General features: G+C 56.9%; 8 protein-coding genes across 8 annotated transcripts; 5 read left to right on the top strand and 3 right to left on the bottom strand.

The window, feature by feature from the left end:
- Positions 1-360: 360 nt before the first annotated feature.
- F5144DRAFT_589537 (uncharacterized protein) lies at positions 361-2,667 on the bottom strand (the record flags this gene model as incomplete). Its single annotated transcript, XM_066790050.1, has 5 exons — positions 361-1,792; positions 1,884-2,053; positions 2,130-2,191; positions 2,490-2,588; positions 2,628-2,667. 5 exons carry the CDS (start codon positions 2,665-2,667, stop codon positions 361-363), a joined length of 1,803 nt encoding a protein of 600 aa, XP_066649576.1.
- Positions 2,668-3,403: 736 nt separating this feature from the next.
- On the top strand, positions 3,404-5,906 carry F5144DRAFT_82082 (kinase-like domain-containing protein). Its single transcript, XM_066793449.1, has one exon. It carries the CDS (start codon positions 3,695-3,697, stop codon positions 5,495-5,497), a length of 1,803 nt encoding a protein of 600 aa, XP_066649575.1. The 5' UTR covers positions 3,404-3,694; the 3' UTR covers positions 5,498-5,906.
- F5144DRAFT_481572 (uncharacterized protein) lies at positions 5,721-6,465 on the bottom strand (the record flags this gene model as incomplete). The annotated part of the gene is made up of 2 exons (XM_066785293.1): positions 5,721-6,220; positions 6,330-6,465. The coding sequence occupies 2 exons, from the start codon at positions 6,463-6,465 to the stop codon at positions 5,721-5,723; spliced, it is 636 nt and encodes a 211-aa protein (XP_066649574.1).
- Positions 6,466-9,151: 2,686 nt separating this feature from the next.
- F5144DRAFT_589534 (uncharacterized protein) lies at positions 9,152-10,237 on the top strand (the record flags this gene model as incomplete). Its single annotated transcript, XM_066790049.1, has 2 exons — positions 9,152-10,078; positions 10,115-10,237. 2 exons carry the CDS (start codon positions 9,152-9,154, stop codon positions 10,235-10,237), a joined length of 1,050 nt encoding a protein of 349 aa, XP_066649573.1.
- A 415-nt stretch (positions 10,238-10,652) lies between these two features.
- On the bottom strand, positions 10,653-14,499 carry F5144DRAFT_525097 (uncharacterized protein; the record flags this gene model as incomplete). Its single annotated transcript, XM_066786796.1, is given in 6 exon segments — positions 10,653-10,873; positions 10,885-11,355; positions 11,419-12,218; positions 12,312-12,540; positions 13,363-13,773; positions 13,845-14,499. 6 exon segments carry the CDS (start codon positions 14,497-14,499, stop codon positions 10,653-10,655), a joined length of 2,787 nt encoding a protein of 928 aa, XP_066649572.1.
- A 1,184-nt stretch (positions 14,500-15,683) lies between these two features.
- On the top strand, positions 15,684-18,081 carry F5144DRAFT_81847 (uncharacterized protein). The gene has a single exon (XM_066793448.1). The coding sequence runs from the start codon at positions 15,916-15,918 to the stop codon at positions 17,773-17,775; it is 1,860 nt and encodes a 619-aa protein (XP_066649571.1). The 5' UTR covers positions 15,684-15,915; the 3' UTR covers positions 17,776-18,081.
- A 1,453-nt stretch (positions 18,082-19,534) lies between these two features.
- F5144DRAFT_598671 (uncharacterized protein) lies at positions 19,535-20,641 on the top strand (the record flags this gene model as incomplete). The annotated part of the gene is made up of 3 exons (XM_066790966.1): positions 19,535-19,829; positions 19,879-20,222; positions 20,438-20,641. The coding sequence occupies 3 exons, from the start codon at positions 19,535-19,537 to the stop codon at positions 20,639-20,641; spliced, it is 843 nt and encodes a 280-aa protein (XP_066649570.1).
- Positions 20,642-21,220: 579 nt separating this feature from the next.
- F5144DRAFT_558962 (kinase-like domain-containing protein) lies at positions 21,221-22,941 on the top strand. The gene has a single exon (XM_066788113.1). It carries the CDS (start codon positions 21,484-21,486, stop codon positions 22,462-22,464), a length of 981 nt encoding a protein of 326 aa, XP_066649569.1. The 5' UTR covers positions 21,221-21,483; the 3' UTR covers positions 22,465-22,941.
- Positions 22,942-23,451: the final 510 nt, after the last annotated feature.

Raw genomic sequence — 23,451 nt, 5'->3', positions numbered from 1 at the left:
TGGCCTGGCAAGGGTTAGCAGACACGTATCAGTGGCCTTATGACAATAAGGCCTTCCAAGTCCGAAGCAACGCAGAGTGAGAATGAATGGTAGGCCCCGGAAGGAGCCGCCAAGCTGAAGACATTATCCGGTGGCATGGGGTTGTGGCTGGGAATAGCTTCCTTGCACACCACCAAAAAACATCACGAACGGCTGCACTCGCAGCCTCATGTCACACCAAACAGAAGACAACACCGGGGGTGTAGTAGAAACATTACCGTCATAAACAAGCAAAAATATGTACAACAGGACACATGTCCAGAGGGTATCGGCGCGCCAAACCACCAAGCCTCCTGAACGCCATAAACGCCGCCGTCTGTGCTAGCTGCCCTCGGCCCACTTCCGTCCCCGTGTTCTTGACCGCGCCGTCTCGGCGAGCGGTTTCTGTATTCTCGCGCCGGACTCCGCCGGGCTTCCTCTCCTCCTCCGTTGCACCACCGGGCTGCACTCCCTTTCCCTCCGATTGAGCTTCGACCGTGTGGGGTTGCGCGGATCTCGGTGGGCGACGAGAACTTCGTCGAGGTCCCGTTGGGACAAGGGTTGCGGGCGTGATGGTGAGACGCTGCGATGTCGTCGGTGATGGTTGGGTGATGGTTTCGTGTCGGCAAAGAAGGACGCCGAATGCGCCTCTGGTTTGGGCGTCGGCGTCTCTGAGTCGGTGACTTCGGGTGTGTGTAGCGGGAGTGTGACCTGTCCCTTGTGTGATTTGGTTGATGGGGTGGTATCGTCGGTATCGTTGTCCTCAACACCATGGGCGGGTGTCTCGGGATCGGTGCTAGAGGTGGATAGATAATCTGAGTCGCGTCCGCAATCGCACGGCGCGCTCGACCCAGCCGTCGCACAGCAGTCCGGCTCGGATTCCGAGAAGGACAGAGAGCGGCTGGGCGTCGTGTGTTCAAAGTCAAACTCGTGATGGGCATCGCCCATCGGCGACGCGGCAGACGAGTCGGAGCACATGGTCATCGACCGAGGCGAGGCAGGTAGGTGTTTCTGGGGGAAGCTCGGGTACTCGAACGGCTCATCCACAATGTCGACTTCTTCATCCTCGAAGAAGGACGCGTGAGAGTCCGTCAGCGAACCGACACTGCTGCCCGCATCGGAGCTCGACGTCGAGTCCGACTTGTACCATGGGTGGTCGGAGGGGAGATAAGATGCATAGTAGCGCACGAGGGAATCGAGAGACTTCGTCCTGAAGAGCTGCACGGCGTGCTGCCACTGCTCGGTGCCGATGAGAGAAGGGTTGGCGATGATCTCAAAGGCGGCAGATTCGAGCGTCTCGTTCAACTCGCGCAGGCGTTGTTCCTTGCGAGTGTGGAGGAGGCGGTGAAACTCGTCGGTGGAGGCGGCTTGCTGGGAGATCTCGTACACATCGTGGTGAAAGGCTTCGGGGTCGAGGATCGGGGAGGGGACTGTGTTATACTGGTCGTGGAGCGTTCCGAAGAGGTCGTCCTTCTTCAGCCCAAACTTCCAGAAGGGCCATGTCCAACAAGTGTCGGGATCATCCATCCTCCGGCTGCCGGGAGCTGTGGATTCGTGTGGTGAGGTAGAGGTGAGGGTGAGCGAGAGGGTTGGATCGGGTGAGTGCGGGAGAGGAGACCAAGATGGAGAACCGTAGAGAGGGTATGTTGTCTGAGAGTCGGGCTCGCAGGTGTCGAGTTCGCGCTGGGAGCCATCTAAGCGAGGTGTATGTTGCAGAACATCGTGAGTACTGTGGATAATAATCGATCGGGTTGGTTTGGAGGTTTGCTTGTCGCTTGCTGAATGCAGAGGCTCGACTGTGACTGGGCAAACGATGATTCTTGATGAGGCAGAGTGAGAGTAGGTTCGCTATCGTGGTGGTGGACCAGGGTTGGGGGGTGTCGGGGTGTTGGAAAACGCAGCGAAGGAACGAAGGGCGAGGTGTTGGTTGCCCGATCCGGAAGACAAAACCGTGTGGCACCCCGAGTCCCGCGTTGCCGTAAATCGGGCCAATCATAACCGCGCGGATCGCAAACTGGCTGAGCACACCGCCCCGCTGAATAGGGCCCAGATTCAGCGCTAGTGGCGTCTAAGCCAATCAACAAAGGTTCGGTTAATGCGGGTTTTCCGACGTTCCAATCAGAATGAGTGCAACCTGCGGCGGTGCCACCTGTTGCGTCGCAACCTTGGTCATCTGCATGCGGCATCCGCATCAGCGCCCAAAAGAAGGGGGGAGCGGAGGGTGATTCCATCATTTTCTCAGCGGTCTCTGTGCCCCCTCTCATGATTTTCCTTCAAAGCCTCGGAGGGCATTTCTTTCTGAGGTGTCTCGACACACCACTTTCAAATGCTAAAATGCCAACTTCGAGTCACGAGTTAGTCAGGCCAGAAGACAGACTCGCCAAACTGTCGACCCAACATGGAACCTGCCAGTGCCTCGTCTCTGGCCTCGGCCGGCCAGACTTTTGGCCAGAAATTGGGTGATGACGAACGGCGAGCGGCTCGTGTCGGACGAGAAGGCGTGTCAGGGTGCAGGGTGTGTGAGGATTGAAGGGTGTGCGCAACAGAGGGCTTTTGGCAAACTGGCTTTTCTGATGCAATTCTTGCCTGAGGCCGTTCATCGGCGCAACCCTTGATTTGACGCCCTTCATGCAACTTGAAATGGTGCATGCTGATCCGATTCCTGCATCTTGGGGACTGGCAGGGCGGCCAGGCGAGGCAGACGACAACGGCCGCCACGGGTGGGCAGACAAGCGTACCAGCTGGCACCATCCCAGCCTGGGAGAGCTTGGGAGCCAAACTGTCAGGCGTCCGCACTGCACGTGCAGTCGTGCAGAATTTCGGAGGAAATCATCCCCGCTCACCCCGCCCAGTTCGTCCTGTCAGCTTCGAGCCTTGGAACGCAGGCGTTCGGACGGTTCCCCAGAGCCTCGCCATCATGGTTGTTCCTTGGCGCTTTGGCTGGAGGGAACGCCCTGGCAAGCTGGCAAGGCAAACCATGGCCGTGGAATGCCTGGAGCAGCCTGACTCGACATTGTTGACGGGAGCACCCGGTTCTTATATCAGACCAAGGGTCGCCCACTCGACGAGAGAAACACCTGGACAATGCGAATGACGGCGTTGTCGAGTCGCCCATGTCATCTGCGCGGGCCAGCAGCTCCAAGTCGAGCTCAGGGCGCAGCAAAGGCTGCTCGCTAATAGACCACCACTGCCCACCACATGCGATGACGGCCCGGTGCCAGGCACCCGCCGCCGTTTCTGTTCTGAGAGCTTCGATGCCACCTCTCCAATCATCCATCGCCTTGTGAGGCTGATGCTCCACTAGCAGGGCTCCCCTCCACTCCCCGCGCTCCCTCACCGGGTCCATCTGACTTGCGCTTCTGTGGTCATCCTCTTCAAGACTGTGGCTCTTCAACCACCGACCGAACCAAGGGCATGCGCGACTGGGAATCGCTTCTGGTCCGCTCTGTTTATCTGTCGCGTCGTCCCGCCCTTTTTCCCGCTTCTGTTTTCCCCGAATCTTTCTGCTCTTCGCACCTCATGTCGCCGCACCGTTGATTTTAGGCTGCCGCACGCAATCGCCGCCACAACTCTGCTCGTTGCTTGCGCCGGGCTCCTAGGCCCAGCCACTGAATCGTTGTGATCTGGCCACCACACGCTTTTTGTCCGAATATATTGATCGCACTGGAAAGACGCCATGGGCGATATCAGGGAATACTCGGAGCTCTCCGAGGACAAGACGGAGCCGTTCTCGCAGGGTGAGATCCAGGCCCGTCTGCAGCGGTCTCGCATGGAGGAGTTCAACACTATCAACAGCGCAATCCCACTGGACAAGTTGGTGGTGCCCCCGGATGACGACATTCGCATTCTCATGAGGCCGCTGGCCCGGGACCGTACCGTCCGCGAGGATCGTAATGTGATGCCTCTCTCTTTGCGCGCGGAGGCCGCAGAGGCGGAGGAGATGACGCAGCAGGTTCTGGCCGTCCGCCAAACCGCTCGCGACATCAGTTTTACTGTCAGCATCCCAGACTACCGAAACCCCGACCGCAGGCTAGCTTGCATTATTTACTACGATCCGGCCAGCGACAACCAGATTCTCTCTAACCGGTCCAATGTCCCGTTCACCCTGTCTAGGGTTTCCCACGAACCCGAGGTAATACGCGGAGCGCAGTACCAAGTCAATCCAGAATTCCACAAGCCTTTGACGCCAGGCACCTGGCGGATCACCATGGGCGGAACCGATTTGCTCGACTTCCGTCTCCTCGAGAGGCGGCCGGTGCGATTGCGCACCGCTTCGAGTTCCTCGTCCGAAACGTCAACCTCTAGCGCGACGTCAGCGTCATCGGGGTCCGGGTCCGGGTCAGGTGATGTGGTGAACTCGTCCGGTAAGAGGTTGTTGGAAGACGAGGACGGCCCCATGAACCCCGAGAAGCGGCGGCGCTCAGCAGACACAAACGATAAAAACGAAAACAGCGTTATCCGATTTCTGCCCGCAGGGGCCAAAGGAAAGGAAGTCGTGGCGTCCACGGGGCACCCGCTCTTGGACCTCCAATCCGGCGAAACGCTCGAGGTTCCACGCGGGGCGGGGCTGGTTGGTTACACCATCACCAAACAAGACCCAATCGCATCCACGACATTATCCAGCGTTTTTACCGCCGAATACTCCGAAGCCCCCGGCCGGTACGTCGTCGCCAAAGTATTAAAAACAACCGTGCCCGCAACCGCAAACACCAACGAAGGCGCCCTCGCCAAGACGGTTATCCGACAGGCCCAGACCTGGCTGCGGGAGCTGGAGAACCAGGAGAAGCTGAAACACAAAAACATCGTGCAGATCTACGGCGGCGATGCTCGGTTCCTGTCCTTGTACATGGAGCCCGTCGACGGCCGGGATCTTTCCGCCAGGGGTGTCTGGCGGACCAGCGGGACAGATCTCTTCTCCGGCGACCGGTCCGACGCGCTGCGCATCTTGAAAGACGCCTCGAGCGGCCTGCACTACCTCCACAGCCTGCGCCTGGAGCACAACGACATCAAGCCGGGCAATATCCTGTACAGCCGGGAGCGCGGGGCTGTCGTCTGCGACATGGGGCTGTCATCGGAGAAGGGCGCCAGCACGGGCGGCGGCACCCCATGGTACGTCCCACCCGAGTACATCGGTCTGCGGCAGCGCGGCCCTGCCAGCGACGTGTGGGCGCTGGGCGTAGTCATGCTGTACGTCATGGGCAAGATCTCGTGGCCCGACATCCGGGCGCACCGCCAGCACCCGCGGCACCTGTACTGGACCATCGCCGACGTGCACGAGAAGGAGCGGCAGCGGCAGGCCACGGCTGTGTCGCGCATGCGCATGTGGCTGAACGAAGTCACCGCGGTGCGCAACGGGCTGGACGTGCATGACAAGCTAGAGCGGCTGGTGCACGGCATGCTGGCCCCGAACCCGAGGGAGCGGCTGACTACGAAGGAGATTGTCAACCAGTTATTTGTCGACCAGGGGACGGATCGGTGAGGGGCCGAGGGTGAAGATATGCATTATACTAATATCAGCATTTTACCTCGCCATGCACTGGGTGGGTGCCCGGGTTGAGTGGGTGGATGGGTGGGTGGGTCATACACATCACATCACGAGAATCCATCCCACCCGCCGGGAGATCGAACGCACCACGGACCGATCGCAAATCTCAACTCTCCATTAACTGTTTCCATTCACCACCCGCCACACCCATCTCATATTACAAGCTCATCCCAAAAACAAACACCCCCACCAACGCCACCACCGACGACACCACCGCCGCGCGATCCACCCCCCTCACGGACACCGCCGCATTCCCCGCCGCCGCACCCGCAACCACCGGCGCCACCTCCACCCCCTCACTACTCTCACACTCCGCCCCCTCCAAAACCTTCGCATCCGCCCTAAACACCACATCCGCACAATTATACAACGCATTCCCATCCTCCCCCACCGTCACCACCTGCAAACTCCCCTCTGTCCCCTCCCGCACGGGCAGGTCGGCGGGCAGCGCCAGGCGCGGCACGCACAGCGTGCCGTTGCCGGTCTCGTTCCAGAAGGGGTTGGTCAGCGTGTAGTTGAAGTTGGAGACGTCAGGCCCCAGGCCGAGGTTGATGAAGATGTAGGTCCAGGGGTGGTGCAGGTCGAGTTTGAGGGTGCCGCCGGTGAGGGGCCAGGGGGTGAGGGGGGCGGTGGTCAGGTTGCCGGGGACGCCGGCGCCTGAATCGTGAAGGGAGGGGGTTAGTTGGGTTGGGAGAGGGGGGTTGAGAGGGGGGTTGAGAGGGGAGTTGAGGGGAATTGAAAGGGGGGCGGTTATGTTATGGCTTACAGGGGTTGATCCATTGGGAGTAGGTGGTGTTTTTTTGGCTGCCGAGCGTGTTGTAGCGCATCGGGGGGTACTCGATGCCGAAGTGGGCTTGGGCGAGGCCCGCTGCTGCGGCGAGGAGGAAGAAGTTTTGGACCATTGTGGTGGTGGTGATGTTGTTCACAGCGTGTATCGGGATGGATGGATGTACGATGTAATGGTGAAGGACACGAGCGATTGGATACCTTAGATGGAAGTTCAATGTTACCGACGCGGCAGGCAAGACGGGGGAGGAGCTGATCATTGACAAAGTTGCATCCTCCGGCAGGCGAGCATCCTCGCCTACTTATACCTCCGCGCCTCCCGTCACCAGCCTCTGCACATGCCTAGGTCGGTTTAGGTCCCGCTCGAGGGCCTTTGAAGACGGTTCTGCATCGTGATACTGCATGGGAAACCTTGCCGGGACCTTTGGCTCCCCTGCCTCCCAGGCGAACAGGTCCAATCAGCCTCACTCAACCGTACGCCTAACGACGCCCGCAAAGCCAATTGAGCAAGTTTACCACATGCCGCTCGCTTCTCTTCGCACAAGCTTCGAAGCCAATTCCCTTAGCGAGCTTCCTTCCCGGGCGCGCGGGTTGAGAGGCCTGCTCGAGGCCCAGCTCTTTACCCCGCCTGGCCCGCGCTTCTGGGATCTTCTGGGATCCCGCTTTTTGGCGCAGTCCAATCACCGGCCGTTCTCGTGGTCAGCGCGGCCAGAAAGGGTAAGTCTGGCGCCATGGACGCACACGGGCCAACGAGGGCGTGGGTGGGATGCGGGAAACTTGCTCAAATCGCCGCAGGTATTGTTGTTGGGTTTGGGTGGTTCTTTGGTGGACTGTTTAGCGGGTGCATTGCTGAGGTATTTTGGACTCTGGAAGTATCTGTTTCTTGAAGTTTCAACGAGGCTTTCTTAAGGAGTTTATCGCGTGTACCCTAACCCTGTTTATAAGCATCTCATGTATCATATCATTCTTATGTTCTTCCTTCTGCATGCACAACACCTATATTGTGTGGTAGTTTTTTCATATAATTCCCTTTCCAATATGAATCATGCCGCCGACTGTTCTTCAAGCAACTGAACATTTTTCCAACCGACGAGGTCCTGCTATGTGCTTATACACGACTCCCAAGGTCAGGATGAGAAGATTATGACTGTCGTCCCTGTATTTTTAGCAGTCTGTGTCCGTCGGATAATAAAATTCTACGCGTAATTTGTACACAACGCTCGTTTGCCTTCCCAAGATGTGATCTCGTGTGACGAACCTACTTCAGGATCCTATCCTGTTAGGGTTCAGCTTCGTTGAAGGTAATCTCTCGAGGATGCTTAGGTTCGGTGCAGCCAAAGGGTGCACAACAATAGACTTGTCTCAACAGTAGGCTTGTGAGCTTGTAGCGAACTGTAGTTGTGATTGCTAACTGGAGAACTCCCAGAGCTCTCCAGAACGAGTGACTATATACATACTGTTATCACTCCTGTCACTGGTGATATTGGTGATAACGTCCGGGTTATCACCCCGATCACCAGTGAACTTGGTGATTATCACCTTCATCACCAGTGATAATCGTGACACTGCCATGATTGGCTCCTTAAGCGATTGGTTGTCGGCGCGTCCCGCGCCTCCGACTGCAGCCTCCCTGGCCGCCCTTATGGTCATTCATGACATCTCGCCGAGTATGTGCGAGCGGTCTCTTGGACCGATACCTGGTGGGGCCTTTGAAATAAAGACGACATCACTCAACAAACCGGGCCTAACATTCGAGAGCGTTTGTTTGATTCGAGTTGTGATGATTTTAAAAATATTATTCCTTTGAAAAGAGGACTTCCGACATATGTGCCGTGAGTAGAAAACCTAAAGATGTCTTCTGCTGTGTGGGAGGCTGGGAGCCTCGAGAGTCGAGATGGGTATCCCTTAGCTAGCTCGGAGAACATTGGATCAGAAGACATTATTTTCCATTGTACGTTGCTCTGACGATTTGCTGCCAATGTTGACTTTGAGTGGTTTCCACTCGCTTATTCCCTCCACCGATCGATGCGTCGTCTGCTTACAAAGGGCGATCTGGGGTTCGTCCAAACCGAAACAACCCCCATCCCACCAACAATGGGGCTTAAAACACTACCCATCCCCGCGGATCACTCTAAATACCGAGCTTGGGTAACTTTGCGGCAATCATAACCCTGCAAGGTGGTCTAGAACAAGGAGGGCGAGATGAAACACATCAAAGTCCAAACAGGGGCATTTACCCCTGAGACGGACCAGGGCTTGGCAGGAACCCGCGACAACACACCTTTTCGGTAGCGCTTGCGGTTGGATCGCTCGAGATCTTCTGATGCGAGCGGCAGAGCTCAATGCGCCCCAGGAACCCAGTTCCAGGACCCCCTGCTACCAGGTCTCAGAACCACTTGATCGGCGCGGGGCTCAGCACGAATCCAGGAAGATGTGTTCACGATAGCAACTTTGGTTCGCTCACCTCCAGCATGCATTGTATCTGCCGCCGGGTTGGGTCAATTGCGCGAATCTAGCTGTCTCGACCGTGTTTCTCGATCCTGGCTTCATCTGAAGAAGGCAGGGAACAAGCAGCGACGATCTCGACCTTAATTTAGAGTATGAGAAAAGTTTATAATCTGCGCTTCATCTGCCGACGATTGATGATCAGATGGCTTCCAGGCTCTTCCAGCTCATCACCCCATTCCTTCAGTTCCCTTCTCAGTCTACTGCGTAGGCTTTCACTTTCTTGAGCCGGTCCTCCATTCCCTTCTAACTCACCCACTTCTTTTTCTTCTTTCCAACCACCAACCACCCATCACCATGGTGTCCACTCTCACCTGGCGGCAGGCCGTCGTCGCGTCCCTCTTCTTCGGCGCCCAGGCCGCCCACATCCAGCCCCGCCAACTCAACCTCCCCGTCGGGGCAGGCCAGAACCAAAACCCCCTCGCCGAGCTCCAAACCCTCATCCAAGGCCTCCTCGCCAACCTCAACCTCGGCGGCGCCGCCGGCGCCGGAGCCGGAGCTGGAGCTGGAGCAGGCGAAGGTGCCGGCGCCGGCATCGTGGTAACCACCACCACCGCCGCCGCCGCCAAACCGGCCGAGACCGCCGAAGCCGCCCCTCCCCCGCCCCCACCACCCCCGGCTGCCGTGCCCATCGCTAACGGCACGGCCGGCGGCAACGGCACTGACGTCGGCCGTGGCAAGGGCAAGGGTAACGGAAAGGGTAATGGGAACGGCAAGGGCAACGGCCGCGGCAAGAACAACGCCAACAACGGCAACGGCAACGGCAACGGTCGTGGCAAGGGCAAGGGCAAGAACGCCGACGCGGCGGCCGGCGCTGCCGCCATCGGCGGCCTGAACCTGCAGGACCTGCTCGGCCTTCTCACCGGCGGAGCCGGAGCTGGTGCCGGCGCAGGTGCGGGCGCTGGTGCCGGAGCCGGAGCAGGCGGTCTCAACCTGCAAGACCTCCTGGGCTTGCTCACAGGCGGCCAACAGGGCGGCGCCGGTGGTGCTGGTGGTGCGGGCGGCCTCAACCTGCAGGATCTGCTTGGTCTACTTACCGGCGGGCAGCAGGGGAATGCCAACGCTGGCGGCAACAACGCGGCGGCGACGCGCGCGAGTCTGGAGGCGATGCTGCAGCGCGTGACGGAGGCGCAGCGGAAGCAGCAGGAGCAGGCGCAGGCGCAGCAGGGTCAGCAAGGCCAGCAGGGCGAGGGTCAGGGTCGGGGAAAGGGAAAGGGCAAGGTGGTGGGCGATGACGGGAATGGCAATGACAATGATCAGGGGAATGATAGCGATGGGGATAACTCGGATGATGAGGGTGCTGGTGCTGGTGCTGGTGCTGCCAGGCGCGCGGTGGTGCCGGGCCGGTTGAGGAGGCGGATGCGGATGGGTCTGAGGGCGTGAGGTGTGAGAGCTTGAGGTTCCGGTCACGGGTGAGATGGAAACATAAAGGGGGCAGGCTGCTGGTGGCCTTTGGGTGGTTCGTTGACACATGGTTAGTAGGGGACCTGGGCCGGGGCTTGTTTGGTTTCAAGGTTGGTTACTCGTTTTGGGAGGGCTTAACGATGTTGAAAATGCCACCTTTTGTGTGGAACAATTGTATTTTATATGTCGGGACTTTGGGACGGGACTCAACGGCGGCGTAGGTTTGGAAGGGCTGGGCAGTCTAGATGGTTGCCGTTGATATCAACGCAAAATTGAAATGATATGCATGTCTGCGTGTTCAAAAAAGCCGATGAGAGACGACCGGCAACTGTCTGAAGGCTTCTATGGTTTGTTCCGAAAGGGAGGATATGTGCATACTGAGGTACTCGGGCAGTCAACTATGGTCACGGTTGGTGGTAGGGTAGACGATTGGGGCCGTTGAAAACGGGAAGCAAGGCCTTGACAACGCATTCCAGCGTAATAAAACAGTATATCCGACATAATAGCAAACATTTCTCAAACTACAGAAGGTGGCCAAATGATCAACCCCGATAGGCCTGCAGCGAAATCGTCCTACAATAAACCCAAGCCTCACAAACCAGAAGCCGCCCATCACTTGGAACCACTTGGACCATTTCCCGGCCGGCCTAACGCAGATTTTAGCTGTACGTCAAGGCCCGTTTTCTTGGCCTGTTCCTGAAAGGCCGCCGTGTCAATCGAGACGGCACGGTATACCGGGCACACCCGTAGAACATCAAGCAGCGTGAAGGAGACCCACGGAGTGCAACGCTTGTGTGCGTGGTCCTTTCTCTTCATCCGAGATTCCCCGATGGCCGCAGTACGAATCCCCTCCACCTTGGTAACCAGCGTATGCACACTGATCGTCACATCTTTCTCCCAGCTTGGAGCCCCGCCAGAATACCAGTTCCTGCCGTAGAGTGCGCGGTGTACGCCGCCAAGCATAGCGCAATCGCAGTTGTCCTGGGCTTTGCCAGAATTGCAGCTGATGGCCTGAGGGTTTGAGAGCCTGTTCAGCGCCTCTCGCAGGATGTTGCCCACCACCTCGATGATCTTCACGCGACCGTCTTCCCAGTCATCTGCAATATGAAGAACAGTGGTTAGTGATGGTTACCGGTAGGACTAACGGCTTGGGTACTTACTCAGGAGGCCCAACTCTTGTAGGTAAGGGTTATTGTAAAAGTCGATCTCTGGATCGGTCTCCGAGAATAGCTTGCCCTCAGGGCTCTTCTGGGTGTTGCATAGAAAGGCAGCGAGCGTTCCCCTGTACCATGCGAGATGTCCGAGCTTATAGGCGATCCAGATTTGCTGAGCGAAAGTGGCGGGATCGAAGGCTTGCTTGGGCAACTTCTGGACCCAACCACTCCAGCACGGTTTCAAGAGTCCCATCATGTCGTGCCTGTCGCATGTGGCAGTCAGATGGCACAGCATGTCCATCGACAAGACCGCCGGCATCTCGGATAAGTTGCCGTGAACCACTCGCAGGATGATGCGCATAGCGTCCGGATCGTCATCGGGCAGACAAATGGTCCAGGGATGTTCTCCTTCTCTGTCTTGGGGATCGGAGTGCGAGCCATATAATCGATCATACCAGGTAGCCGATACGCGCCTGAGGGAGTATGAGCAGACCAGGAAATTGGCCTGCGCTTCTCCGACAATCAGCGTCAAGTCTCCGTGGTCATCGAACGACTCGATATGTGCGTTTACGGCGGAGCCCTCCTCAGTCCTGGCTTGGGTAGCCGCGGTCGTGTTCTCTTGCTTAGGTTCTTGTCCGACAGTATTTTCTGCTTCCTTGCTTGTCGTTTTGTCGCGCTTGGCCAGGAGAATTCTGGCGGCAGAAATGAGGTCAAGGACAGGTGTATCGTCGGCGAGAACGTCGTTGGAGGTTGTAGGCGGTGTAGGGCGAGGTTGGGCCGCAGTCGTATCTGAAGTCAGGACATCACTGACGGGTGTGATGTCGATAAGGCCGGGCTGCTGCGCTGCAGGAGGGGGCGTGCCGATGTTGGTAGGGGTCGCAGCCCTGGAAACGGCTAACATAGAGAACCATTGCTTGTAGAACGAGGAGGAGTAGCCGTTTGACGTATTGGAAGAAATGACCTGAGCTGGAAGACGCTCCCTCTCGGGAAAAACGGGGTCGGCCGAGGACGCGGCCGAATTGAGAGGGTCGAGTTGGCGCAGCAAAAGCTCTGTGCCATGTCTCTTGACCGGCCGATCGCTGTCGCTGTCTGTGGGGTTGCCGAAAATGTCAAGTTGCTCCATATTTACTACAAGTTCCAGAGAGAGTCAAAGGAAAGTCTAAACAGAGTAGTAAATTTGTGTGTTCAATCTCAGATCTTTGGAGTGGTCTAGCGGTGGTGGGTGTGCGTTTGAAACATGGGTGACCACGATCGCTTGCGGAACAGGAAGAGGAAGAAAACTGTCCGACCCAGCGGTTGGCTGTTGATGAACTCGGGGGGAAGGAGGGCTAAGGGAGGGAGGGTTCCTTCCCCAGCCTGCGAACTTCGCCAAACCACTCCCTGCCCCACGCCCTGCCTTCAGTTTTGCCGCTCTGGCTGCACGTATGTAATTATGGGTACATGTAGGTTCGTCAATGCGCATATAGCAATTGCAGTTACAAACGGTACAAGACGTCTCAGAGATTCGGGCTTAAAGTCCCGTGCAATCTGGCTTGCAGAGTCTGGATCACTTCAACGTCCCCAATCCATGCCCGGCCATCGCACCGTGTGTCCGAGAATTCTCAAATCAACTAAATATTAATTATGAGGTAGGTACCTAGGTACCTAGGTACTTATTAGGTATTTACCTTGGGCACCTACCTAGATGCTGTACGCAACATCGTCAACTTCCTTGGCTACCTAGGTACCTATATTCCCCATTTCCGGTACCGACCTAATTGCCTCGACTTGTTCAACAGTAGGTACCTAGCTACCTATACCTGTATCGTAATTCTGTAGGCGTTTCTATTGTAGATTTCTAGCTAGGTACCCACCACCACCATCAGCCAATGGAGCACATGGTATGACGGCGACGGCCACCACAGGTAAGGCCGGACCTTTCTGAGCGATTCATTAACTCATTGGTATAACTCCGAGCAAGGGTATCATCTTCCGGCAGCCACTTTTCGAAAACCTGAAGATGGTCCTCGGGCCAACACTTGGCGTGGGTAGAACGTTGGTACCTGACCCGCTTCTGAAGGGTAGCGTTTGCGTGGCTTTTAATCTTGTCGAGGATATCGTATTCCATTTGTTGCACGCTCAAGGTCAGGGTTTTGGCGAGGCTGGCTGTCCCCTTGCGTCCGCGGTACCAATGCTCAACCTTGACCGCCACCATCGCTTGCCGGAGTGCGTTGAATAATGTCCGGTCGCAAAACCCTGCCCCCTTTTCGTCTGCCTTGCATACACGCGTAGCCGTCGAGCTTGAACGGAGGGATGTCATAACGTCCCGTATCTTGGTAAGCATTGTCTCTAGCAGTCGAAGCCGCGCTTCCAAGATCTCCTCTACACTGCAGTCAGTTAAGGTGCCCTAGCTATTGTGGTACCTGTGCGGCCAAAGGTTGGGAAGAACACACCAATCGTGCTGGTATTTATGAAGCCGAGATATTCGCTCGAATCGAGATATATATCATCCGCCTCTGGATCCTCGGAATCCCCGGCTGTGACCCGTGGCCGTCCATCGTTGCCCAGGCCTGTACGTTGCATCAGGGTGCAGAGGCCTGAGCGGAACTGGTCTCCCCAGCCAACCGTATAGCATAGCCAGAGGTATTGAACGACTCGATGTGCGGATCCACGGTGCAAAAAAGAGAACCGATTAGTTTCGCTGGTAATCCTGCATCCCCAGGAGCAGAGCCAAGATTTCCAAGATGGCTTCAAAGCCGCAACCATATCATATTTGTCCGATAACGCCACGAGTGAAAAGATCGAGTCGAAGTGTAGTTTGGTGTCGGTCGGTACGGCGTCAAATATGCCATGGATGGTGGAGAGGATGATTCTGAGCCCGTCGGCGTCATCCTCGGGGAGGGACACGGTCCACTCGTCGCCTTTTTGTTGAGCTTTCCCTTCGCGAAATGGGCCGTATAACATGACGTCCCAGACAGGGGAGGAACGCGCAAGAGTGCGAGAGCAGACCTGAAATGTAATCATCGAGTGATTTTTCCAGACGATTAGTTTCAGGTCGCCATGGCGATCGAACACTTCGGTAGTCGTATTATCTAATTTTTGATCCATGTTTCTTTTGACCATTTAAGCGATATTTATGAGTAATAGTTGGTGAGTACCTTAGGTAGGTAGGAACTTGAATAGAGGATGAAATGGATGGGTTGGGATAAACGGGAATGGTGAGTGCAAAAGTTTCCTTGGGGAAAGTGGCACTTGCTTCAAATTAATAGACGATGGCCAGTGACCGTCTGATCTCAAGTTGGTGAGCTAGCGTCAAATGATGACGACAATAGGAAGGACAACAAATAATCAACAGAAACAATTTTATATGCACATGACGTAACGAGTCATACACGCACAGTCAATGTAATTAATACGTGAAGATGGGCCTTGAAGATGATTGTGGTTTGTAATTGTCAAGTTCAAATCACGGTTTGTGCGGTTGTTTAGGTACCTACCTACCTATCTACCACTAACATACTCTCAACGGGCCGCAAATACCTGACTGTTTGCGTCATCAACCATCCGATCTTTAACATCAACTCGAGTTGCATAACGTCATAGTAAAACACTGAAAAGTGACAACCATGAAAGACTCGCTCGCTTTCCAGTCCTTACCTCAATCAACACAACTGGGAAAGCGATCACCAGTGCCGTTGACCAGGTCATAGGTTTGTTTGGTAGGTTGACGCTTTAGACGTGGTCATACCCGAGGGAAGCAAGTTGTTACTGTGTATGATACGAGGATTATGGAGGGTGGTCACTGCACTCGTAGGGTAGTGCTGTCAAACTGGAGACGCCAAGCTCTATTGACTGTCAAATTCCCTCGACGATATGATGCTACGCGCTAAATGGCGTGTTGCGGGGTCGCTAAACTCTGAGATCTGTATTTATACATTACCTTACCTTACTTCAAGATCCCCTATGTCAGCTTCTCGGGGCCGTCTTGGTCACGGCCCGGCGTTGTGGATTCCGCCCGGCACTTGTTCCAAGGCCGGAAGGTTACATGCGGATACATAGCAAATGGCTAGCCGCACCAATCATGGTCTCCATAAGATGCTTCGGCCATTCCTCCGCCATTCCACCACCAACTCAAAAGGCACTACAGGACGCCGCCTCACTCAGCTCCTCCAATGACGACGGAGTGACTGTTTTCCGCTAATAGGGTCTTTCCAACGCCGCCGTCTCCTATTCACGGCGGTGGATTTCCCGTGCTGGCGGCAATTCGGGTAGGGGATAGGAAACGCCGAGTTACCAGTTGCGGACTTGCTTGCGAATTATCCAACTGTGGTCCTGCAGTTTCAATTGCAGATACGCAGATCATGATGGGCATGGTTCCACAATCGTTCCGGTTTTACCTATGGCCATGGCCAGCCATCAGCGGATATAAGATCGGGGTGCCTCCCAGGTCTCATTTCGCCAGTCCAGTCCCTTACCGCCGGGAACAATATCTCGATTGACCACACCGAGAGATATCACACCGCCATGCTGTCTTCCAGTCTCGCCGGACTGCTATTGCAGGTGGGCCTCCTCGCGGGGGTCCAGCCCGCCGCCGGCCAAACGTCCGGCCCGCAGCCCTTCGACCTGAGCACCATCTCCCTGACCAACAGTCGGTGGATGGACAACCAGAACCGCACCGTCAGCTACCTCAAATGGGTCGACGTCAACCGGCTGCTGTACAACTTCCGGTCCAACCACCGACTCTCCACCCAGGGCGCTGCCGCCAACGGCGGCTGGGACGCACCCAACTTCCCCTTCCGCACCCACGCGCAGGGCCACTACCTCACCGCGTGGGCCTTCTGCTACGCCTCGCTCCGGGACAACGAGTGCCGCGACCGCGCGGCCTACTTCGTGGCCGAGCTCGCCAAGTGCCAGAAGAACAACGGCGCGGCCGGCTTCAGCACGGGCTACCTGTCCGGGTTCCCCGAGTCCGAGTTCGCCGCGCTCGAGGCGCGCACGCTCAACAACGGCAACGTGCCGTACTACGCCATCCACAAGACCATGGCCGGCCTGCTGGACGTGTGGCGGCACCTGGGCGACACCAACGCGCGCGACGTGCTGTTGGCGCTGGCCGGGTGGGTCGACACCCGCACGGGCAAGCTGAGCTACCAGCAGATGCAGTCGATGCTGGGCACCGAGTTCGGCGGCATGAACGACGTGCTGGCGGACCTGCACAAGCAGACCAAGGACGACCGCTGGCTCAAGGTGGCGCAGCGCTTCGACCACGCCGCCATCTTCGACCCGCTCGCCGCCGGGCGCGACCAGCTCAACGGCCTGCACGCCAACACGCAGGTGCCCAAGTGGATCGGGGCGGCGCTCGAGTACAAAGCCACGGGCTCGACGCGGTACCGCGACATCGCCAAGAACGCGTGGGACCTGACGGTGGGCGCGCACACGTACGCCATCGGCGGCAACAGCCAGGCGGAGCACTTCCGCCCCCCCAACGCGATCGCGGGGTACCTGCAGAAGGACACGGCGGAGGCGTGCAACACGTACAACATGCTGCGGCTGACGCGCGAGCTGTGGCCGCTCGACGCGGCCAGCACGGCCTACTTCGACTTCTACGAGCGCGCGCTGCTCAACCACCTGCTCGGCCAGCAGGACCCGGCCAGCTCCCACGGCCACGTCACCTACTTCACGCCGCTCAACCCGGGCGGGCGGCGCGGCGTGGGCCCCGCCTGGGGCGGCGGCACATGGAGCACCGACTACGACTCGTTCTGGTGCTGCCAGGGCACGGCGCTGGAGACCAACACCAAGCTGATGGACTCGATCTACTTCCACGACGAGGGCGCCTTGTTCGTCAACCTGTTCACGCCGTCGGTGCTGAAGTGGGCCGCGCAGAACGTGACGGTCACGCAGGCGACCGACTTCCCCGCGGGCGACACCACCACGCTGACGATTGGGGGGCAGCCCGGCGAGAGCTGGGACCTGTTCGTGCGCATCCCCTCGTGGACCACCGACCAGGCCGAGATCAGCGTCAACGGCGAGAAGGCCAACATCGACACCAAGCCGGGCACGTACGCGGTGATTAAGGGGCGGGCGTGGAAGGACGGTGACAAGGTCACGGTGCGCCTGCCCATGACGCTGCGGACGGTGCCGGCCAACGACAATCCCAATGTTGCGGCGGTGGCGTACGGGCCGGTGGTGTTGTCTGGTGATTACGGCAGTGGGTCGTTGTCGTCGATGCCGACGCTGAGCCTGGATTCGGTGCGTCGCGAGGGGAGCGGCGGGCTGACGTTCACGGCGACGGCGGGTGGGAAGTCGGTGCAACTCAAGCCGTTTTACGATGCGCATGGGATCAACTACAACGTGTACTGGACCACGCAGGGGAAATTACCGGCGTAGGCTGGCTGAAGAGGCGATACGGGCGGCGTAGCGGGATTCCCTGCGCGCACGGTGTAAGCAGACCTAGGTAGACTAAGAATGTATTATCTGGACATCTGGCCGGACGGTTTGCTGGGTCGACGACTCCTTCGCTATGTTTATTGGGTGATGAGAGCGTAGCACGAAGTTTGGAAGGCTTCTTTTAGGGATCTTCCTTGCTGATTGTCTGAGAATAGCCGGGCTCGTGTCAGCTATCTCACATCAATACGAGGCAGAAGACGTCTGTCGATGTGATGTTGTTGGTTGGCTGCAGTCTGAAAGTCGTCGTCTCACAGCTCGCTTCAGCGCTATACTGATTGGTGCTAGCGCGAGGCAAGCTGTTGTGATCCATTCATTTGACATTGTGTGGCTGGTGCTGCTTGGGTATTAGTTATCTAGTTCCACGACCACGAATATCTTCCGTCAGCGGGAGTATCTAAAATAGCTACACTAGAATCTGATGACCGATACGGTGACTGAGTCGCCGATGTGGCTTGATAAGTGCTTGGCAATCTAAGAAAACAGTTTCTTTTCTGGGGTTAATGGGTTAACTGTCGGGTTAGAAATCGGGTGCAGCTAATGACCAAATAATCATGAGGGAGCGGTGGGCTCGCATTCCAACCACCACCACACACACGTTCGGGCAAAGTTCTGATGAGGTTGGGCCCAAGTCCGGCTTGGCGCCTGCATGCACCACAGATGCCGAGTTGGGCATCGCTGGCAATCTGGCAATCTGGCAATGTACAATGTCGTCGGGTTGGATGAGGTAATGAAAAAGGGCGTTGTTTCACAAACTCGCTGCGAGCGAACGAAAACAGAAGATAAAAAAAAGTTGGGTGAGGACGGTGAGTCGATGGTCGGGCGATTCCGGCGGGAATCGTGCGAATGACCAAAAACACATGGGATTCCATCCCTGCCATCTTCTAGCATCTGGGAATTTCCAGAAAAGCAGGGATCGACCGCCAAGTCGTTTGCTTCCAGTCTGGCCCAAGCCGCCCAGCTCGGCTGCTCCTTCCCAAGAAACTGAGCAACGTGGTAAGGTGGTGCCTCGACACGATGGGGGGAGAAGGTGCGGCCAGGCCTGCCTGGTGTAGGAACCGCCAGTTATTTCTCTCTCAAGGAAAGCGCCGATCCGGGGCCTGCGCCGTTCCTTGAAACCTGGAGTGACGATGACTTCCGCTTCCATCTTCCCCGCAACTTATTTTCTCCAACCTTCGACGGGAGATTGGGAGACTGTTCTGTCGACTGCCGTCGCCAAGTACGACGGTGCACTTGGCGATCTTGGCAGCGGCCCCCGGGAAGGGTCCCGACGTCTTGGTTAATCTTCGATTGGCCCCTGAAGCCGAAGGGCTGAGTGAGTGTCAAGTCCGGCCCTCCTCGGGTTGACTCTTTAGCATTCACAAGTTCAGGACTCGACCGCAGACATTCGACCTCGTACCAAGTCTCATCTCGCAGCCCCAACGCTCACCGTCCACGACCGCCCACTGGACACGCCTACCGCACTGTGCTGGACCGCGCCACCTCCACATTTCTATTCCTCTGATCTCAACGCCGCGGTCACACACGCCCTCGCGTGTAGGTGGTTATAAGTGCTATCGATCATCTTCCGAGCTAGCTGTCTTGCTGGTTCCGAGACTTGGTAATCGCGCTGGCCAACCTCCATGCGACAACAACCCCAGCGTCCTTTCCGCCATCGTCGACATCCCTGACACAAATCACCAACCCGATTGAACTACACGGCATGGCTAGGCCAGCAAACGCTGCCGTGAGGGAAAACAGACGTCGACTTACGCCGCTGGACCTGGAGCGGATGAATGTGCTCAAGGCCCTGACTGCGGCTGAGCATTCAAGGCGCCAGTTCATTCTGAATTTCGCTACCAGTAGAGACACACAGCTCCTCGTGCCTGGAAAGAAGGCAGACGCTGTCAAAGCCGCCGAGGAATGGGTGGCACTCTGGCTCAGTCAGAATGGTTACCAAACGGTGAATAATGAGTTTTTCAAATACACAGTCGATGCGCGTTTATGGTCAGCTCATGGTACGTCTCCCTATCCCGTTTGTACTACAGCAGGGGTTAACCTAGCCAGTCGGGGGCGACATTGACTTCCCGTTCGCCTTCATGCGAGAGAAGGTCGAGGTGTCGTTCAGCGATACCACAGAGGTCGAATACAAACGCCCAAACAGTGAGACTTCACTGGTCGCTCATGAGATTGAGCTCAAAGACGGGCAACCACCCCCCGTCCCGGCCACTGCGCAACCCGTCGGCCCTGAACTTCGTTCTATGAAACGGCAAGATCGGACAGCCCCATCCACGCCACAAGCGCCCAGGAAGCGCTCGACGACGGACCCCAAGCCCGACGAGGTTTCGGATAGGAAGCGAAGCCTGTCCTTGAACAGCCTCGACAACATGAAGGCGTCGAAAGCCGGCCAAGTAAAATTGCCGTTTTTCGTGCGCCTGAGTCGCCCATGGTCGCGTCGCCTATCATCTGCTTCCTAAACCCCCTCAAAGCTGGAGCTCTTCCCCGCGCGACCCCAGATGGAGGCGAGACAGCATCCGCGACGGGCCCGACGGGCCACATGACGAACACGAATGGGAGACGCCCGAGACGTCGCTCTTTGCTGGAAAGGGAGATAACCACATGTCAGCGCGTCATGGTGGAGAGGTGCAGCAAGGGCGCAAGGGATGGACGGGGCCCCAGCGAGAGCGTGGCCAAGCGCTTGGCCGAAACACTGCGTGACGACCGCCAGTCGCACAGCCGATTGCACTGCCACGTCGGTCAGCTGTCGGCTACCCACATCAACCGCCCTTGGGTCGTGGCCGCGAGCGGGAAGGACCGTGACTCCCAGTGAGGCTGGCTTGGCCGTACTTGGCTTTTCTTGGTATTGGATGGACTGGGTCTTGGCCTGCAACATGCTGCAGCGAGACTGTCCCGGAAGCCGGATCAGGTCTCTTTCAGAATCTTGGCGGGTTCCTCTGGATCGAAGTGGCTACACCTTGTTTTTGTATCGTTGAGCCAAAAAGCGCCCCAGAGAGTACTACACAACAGTAGCTACGAGTTATGATATTACCACTTTTATATCTCACGGCTGTAGCGGAAGATGCTGGGCGTTCCAAAGACCAAATCATCAACCTGCGAGTCCCCAGTTGTATTGTGGATAACCACACCAGCCAGGTAATTAGTGCACATGAAACTATTTCTTATTTCTGGCTGACGGATTACATACTTGTTCAGTCGTGTATGAATTCTCCCAGGCTCCGGCCCCCAAGTGGGGTGGGCGAGCTAGGCTGGTTTATCTTGGTAGTTGGTCGCGCGAGCGAGGGTGAGTGAGGTACGTGGGCGAACTCGAGGGTAACTAAGACGGTCTATTAGTAGACAACCAAGTCGACCTACTGCTCCCCATCTACTCATATGCTAAAAGCCCAGAAGCAGGGTTGCGCCGTGTTTGGCCGTGATCTTCCGGCGCGTCCATGACGCGGTCCTCATACGCGTCATTACGTACTGTTAACGCCCGTTGGTTCAGGGTTGCATGAAACTCAAATTCTCTCAGAGCTGAAATCACGTCGGCCTCCCCAACTCTCCATCCAAATCGCTGTCACGAACAAATCACAACCAGCAGCCATGGTGTTCTGGTGCGTTCAGCGAGCTTAATGTTCTCTAGATAATCTGGCTGACTATATTCGCAACAGTGAAATGGATCCCGTCATCGGGGTATCCGTCGCGCGGATCAACCCCTCGCGGTGGCTCCTCGGCTCGCTAATGGTCTGCGAAAAGTCCGATATCCTCGAGTCCACGCCATCAGACGCGATTTCCCACTGGAAGGACGGGAACAACACTTTCTGCCTTCGAAAGAAGTTGGCCGACGACCCGGAGTTATCGACGGGCGATTCCCAAGTTGACCGGATCCACGCAGCCGGAACATCAGCCGCTTCTTGGTGTCTGGGACAAGACACATTCGTAAAAGTCCACTCCTGGATTGAAGGTCTCGAGATGGAAGCCGAGAAAATCCAGTTTGTGACGGAAAAGGCCCCGGAAGTACCCGTCCCGGAGGTTATCTACACTTGGATCGATCGCGACCTCAACAGAAGCTTTCTAATCATGAAGCGAGTAGAGGGACAAACTCTAGACAAGGCATGGCCAAAGCTCTCCCCACCCCAGCGCACGCAGATTGCCGATGACGTCGCCCGCTTCTCCGTGACCCTGGCTGCTAATACATCGACTCTCTTTGAAACGGTCACTGGACTTCCCGTTTCCAATGAGCGGTGGCTGATGGACGAAACACCCGCATCACACCTCACCTGGCACCCAAAGTTCCTTGGCCCGTTAACGCAAGAGGGTATGCAAACCTACCTGGCCAAGATCTCGAACGCAACGCCTCCAGACATTGAACCTGAGTTTCATTTCTATCATGCCGACCTCGGACCCACCAACATCATGGTCTCAGGCGATGGCCGCCTCTCAGGCATCATCGACTGGGAATCGGCGGCATATTACCCCCGTTTCTGGCTGGCTACCAAGCCTCTTATTTCCTGGGCCTTTTTACTGGATTGCGAAGAAGGCGAGGATTCGAGGTCGTGGGCTCGGCTGCTGGCCCAAGGCCTTGAGACACACGGTGGTTTTAAGGGACAGGCGGAAGCGTACAAGTGTTGGCATGACGGGGTGCGTAAGCAATGAGACAAGGATGCGCAAAAAGGGCGATCAGGAGTGGGAAACTTCACGGCATCCCGCTAAAGAGGCCAGCAAGCTTCTTTTGCGGTTCGCCCATCGAGTGATCGAGTAGGCGAGGGGCATTTAGCATGCCTCGAAGTTGAGGTGCTGCAGGTTTCGCCAACCGCCAACACCAGCGGCCAACCATTGACCGACAATGAGCCCCGTTCCGGGCAACCGGGGTCAAGCTAGGGCGAGCCGAGGGCGGCGAGGTTTTGGTCGAATGGCCTCCCGCATATCTCCGCCGCCGTGTTATCGCGTCCCGTTTATTCGGAAGGAAGCCGATTCCGAACTGCCCGGCGAAACCATAGCAATGTTGGCCGACGCCGATCCCCCGTTTAATGCTGACGGTTCAATGGTAAACGGCCCGAAATTGGGCTCCTAGCAAAGTTGACATGTAACGCAATAAATAATTTCCAAAATAACAATTCAAAATCCGTTCCCAAATTACCACGCTCCTCAGCGTTTCACGCTTGCCCAGCCCAGTCCCATCCCTGGCCCGAATCCCCACCACAGCACGCGGACCGCGCCGCTTCGGAGGCCCGCTTCCGTCCCGTAGCCCGTAGAACACCGACATCAGATCGGAAATCAGACGGATCTAGGCCGAGCCCCCTTCTCCAGCCCGCTCCACTTTTCATAATCCGGCTGCCGGGTGTCGGCCTCTGGGAAAAGGCGAGTGGAAATGCGTAGTCTGGGAATTAATCTACCTCTGACGGCGGGCGGAGGTGCGTGCCGCTGGTACCTAGGTAAGGTAAGTGATTAGGTAGGTACCTAGGTAGGTTGCTGGGGTGACCTTTGGATGTGTGGCAAGCGGGATTGAGCTAGGTGGTCGGAGCTCATAGAAAGGTTAGGTATGTTCCGTAATCGGTTAATGGGGGGTAACCAAACGTCTTGAGATGATAGTGTGGTTAGGTACCTAGGAAGCGCGATAGCGCAAGGGGACGGGCGAGGTGG

Source organism: Chaetomium tenue (assembly GCF_020726465.1).
Source record: "Chaetomium tenue strain MPI-SDFR-AT-0079 chromosome Unknown F5144scaffold_1, whole genome shotgun sequence".
NCBI lineage: Eukaryota > Fungi > Ascomycota > Sordariomycetes > Sordariales > Chaetomiaceae > Chaetomium > Chaetomium tenue.
The sequence above is the reverse complement of the archived record's forward strand: the minus strand, read 5'-3'. Positions and strand labels throughout refer to the sequence as shown.

Excerpts from the sequence above, each read along its gene's own strand:
- F5144DRAFT_82082 (XM_066793449.1), top strand. The coding sequence starts at position 3,695 with ATGGGCGATATCAGGGAATACTCGGAGCTCTCCGAGGACAAGACGGAG.
- F5144DRAFT_81847 (XM_066793448.1), top strand. The coding sequence starts at position 15,916 with ATGCTGTCTTCCAGTCTCGCCGGACTGCTATTGCAGGTGGGCCTCCTC.
- F5144DRAFT_558962 (XM_066788113.1), top strand. The coding sequence starts at position 21,484 with ATGGATCCCGTCATCGGGGTATCCGTCGCGCGGATCAACCCCTCGCGG.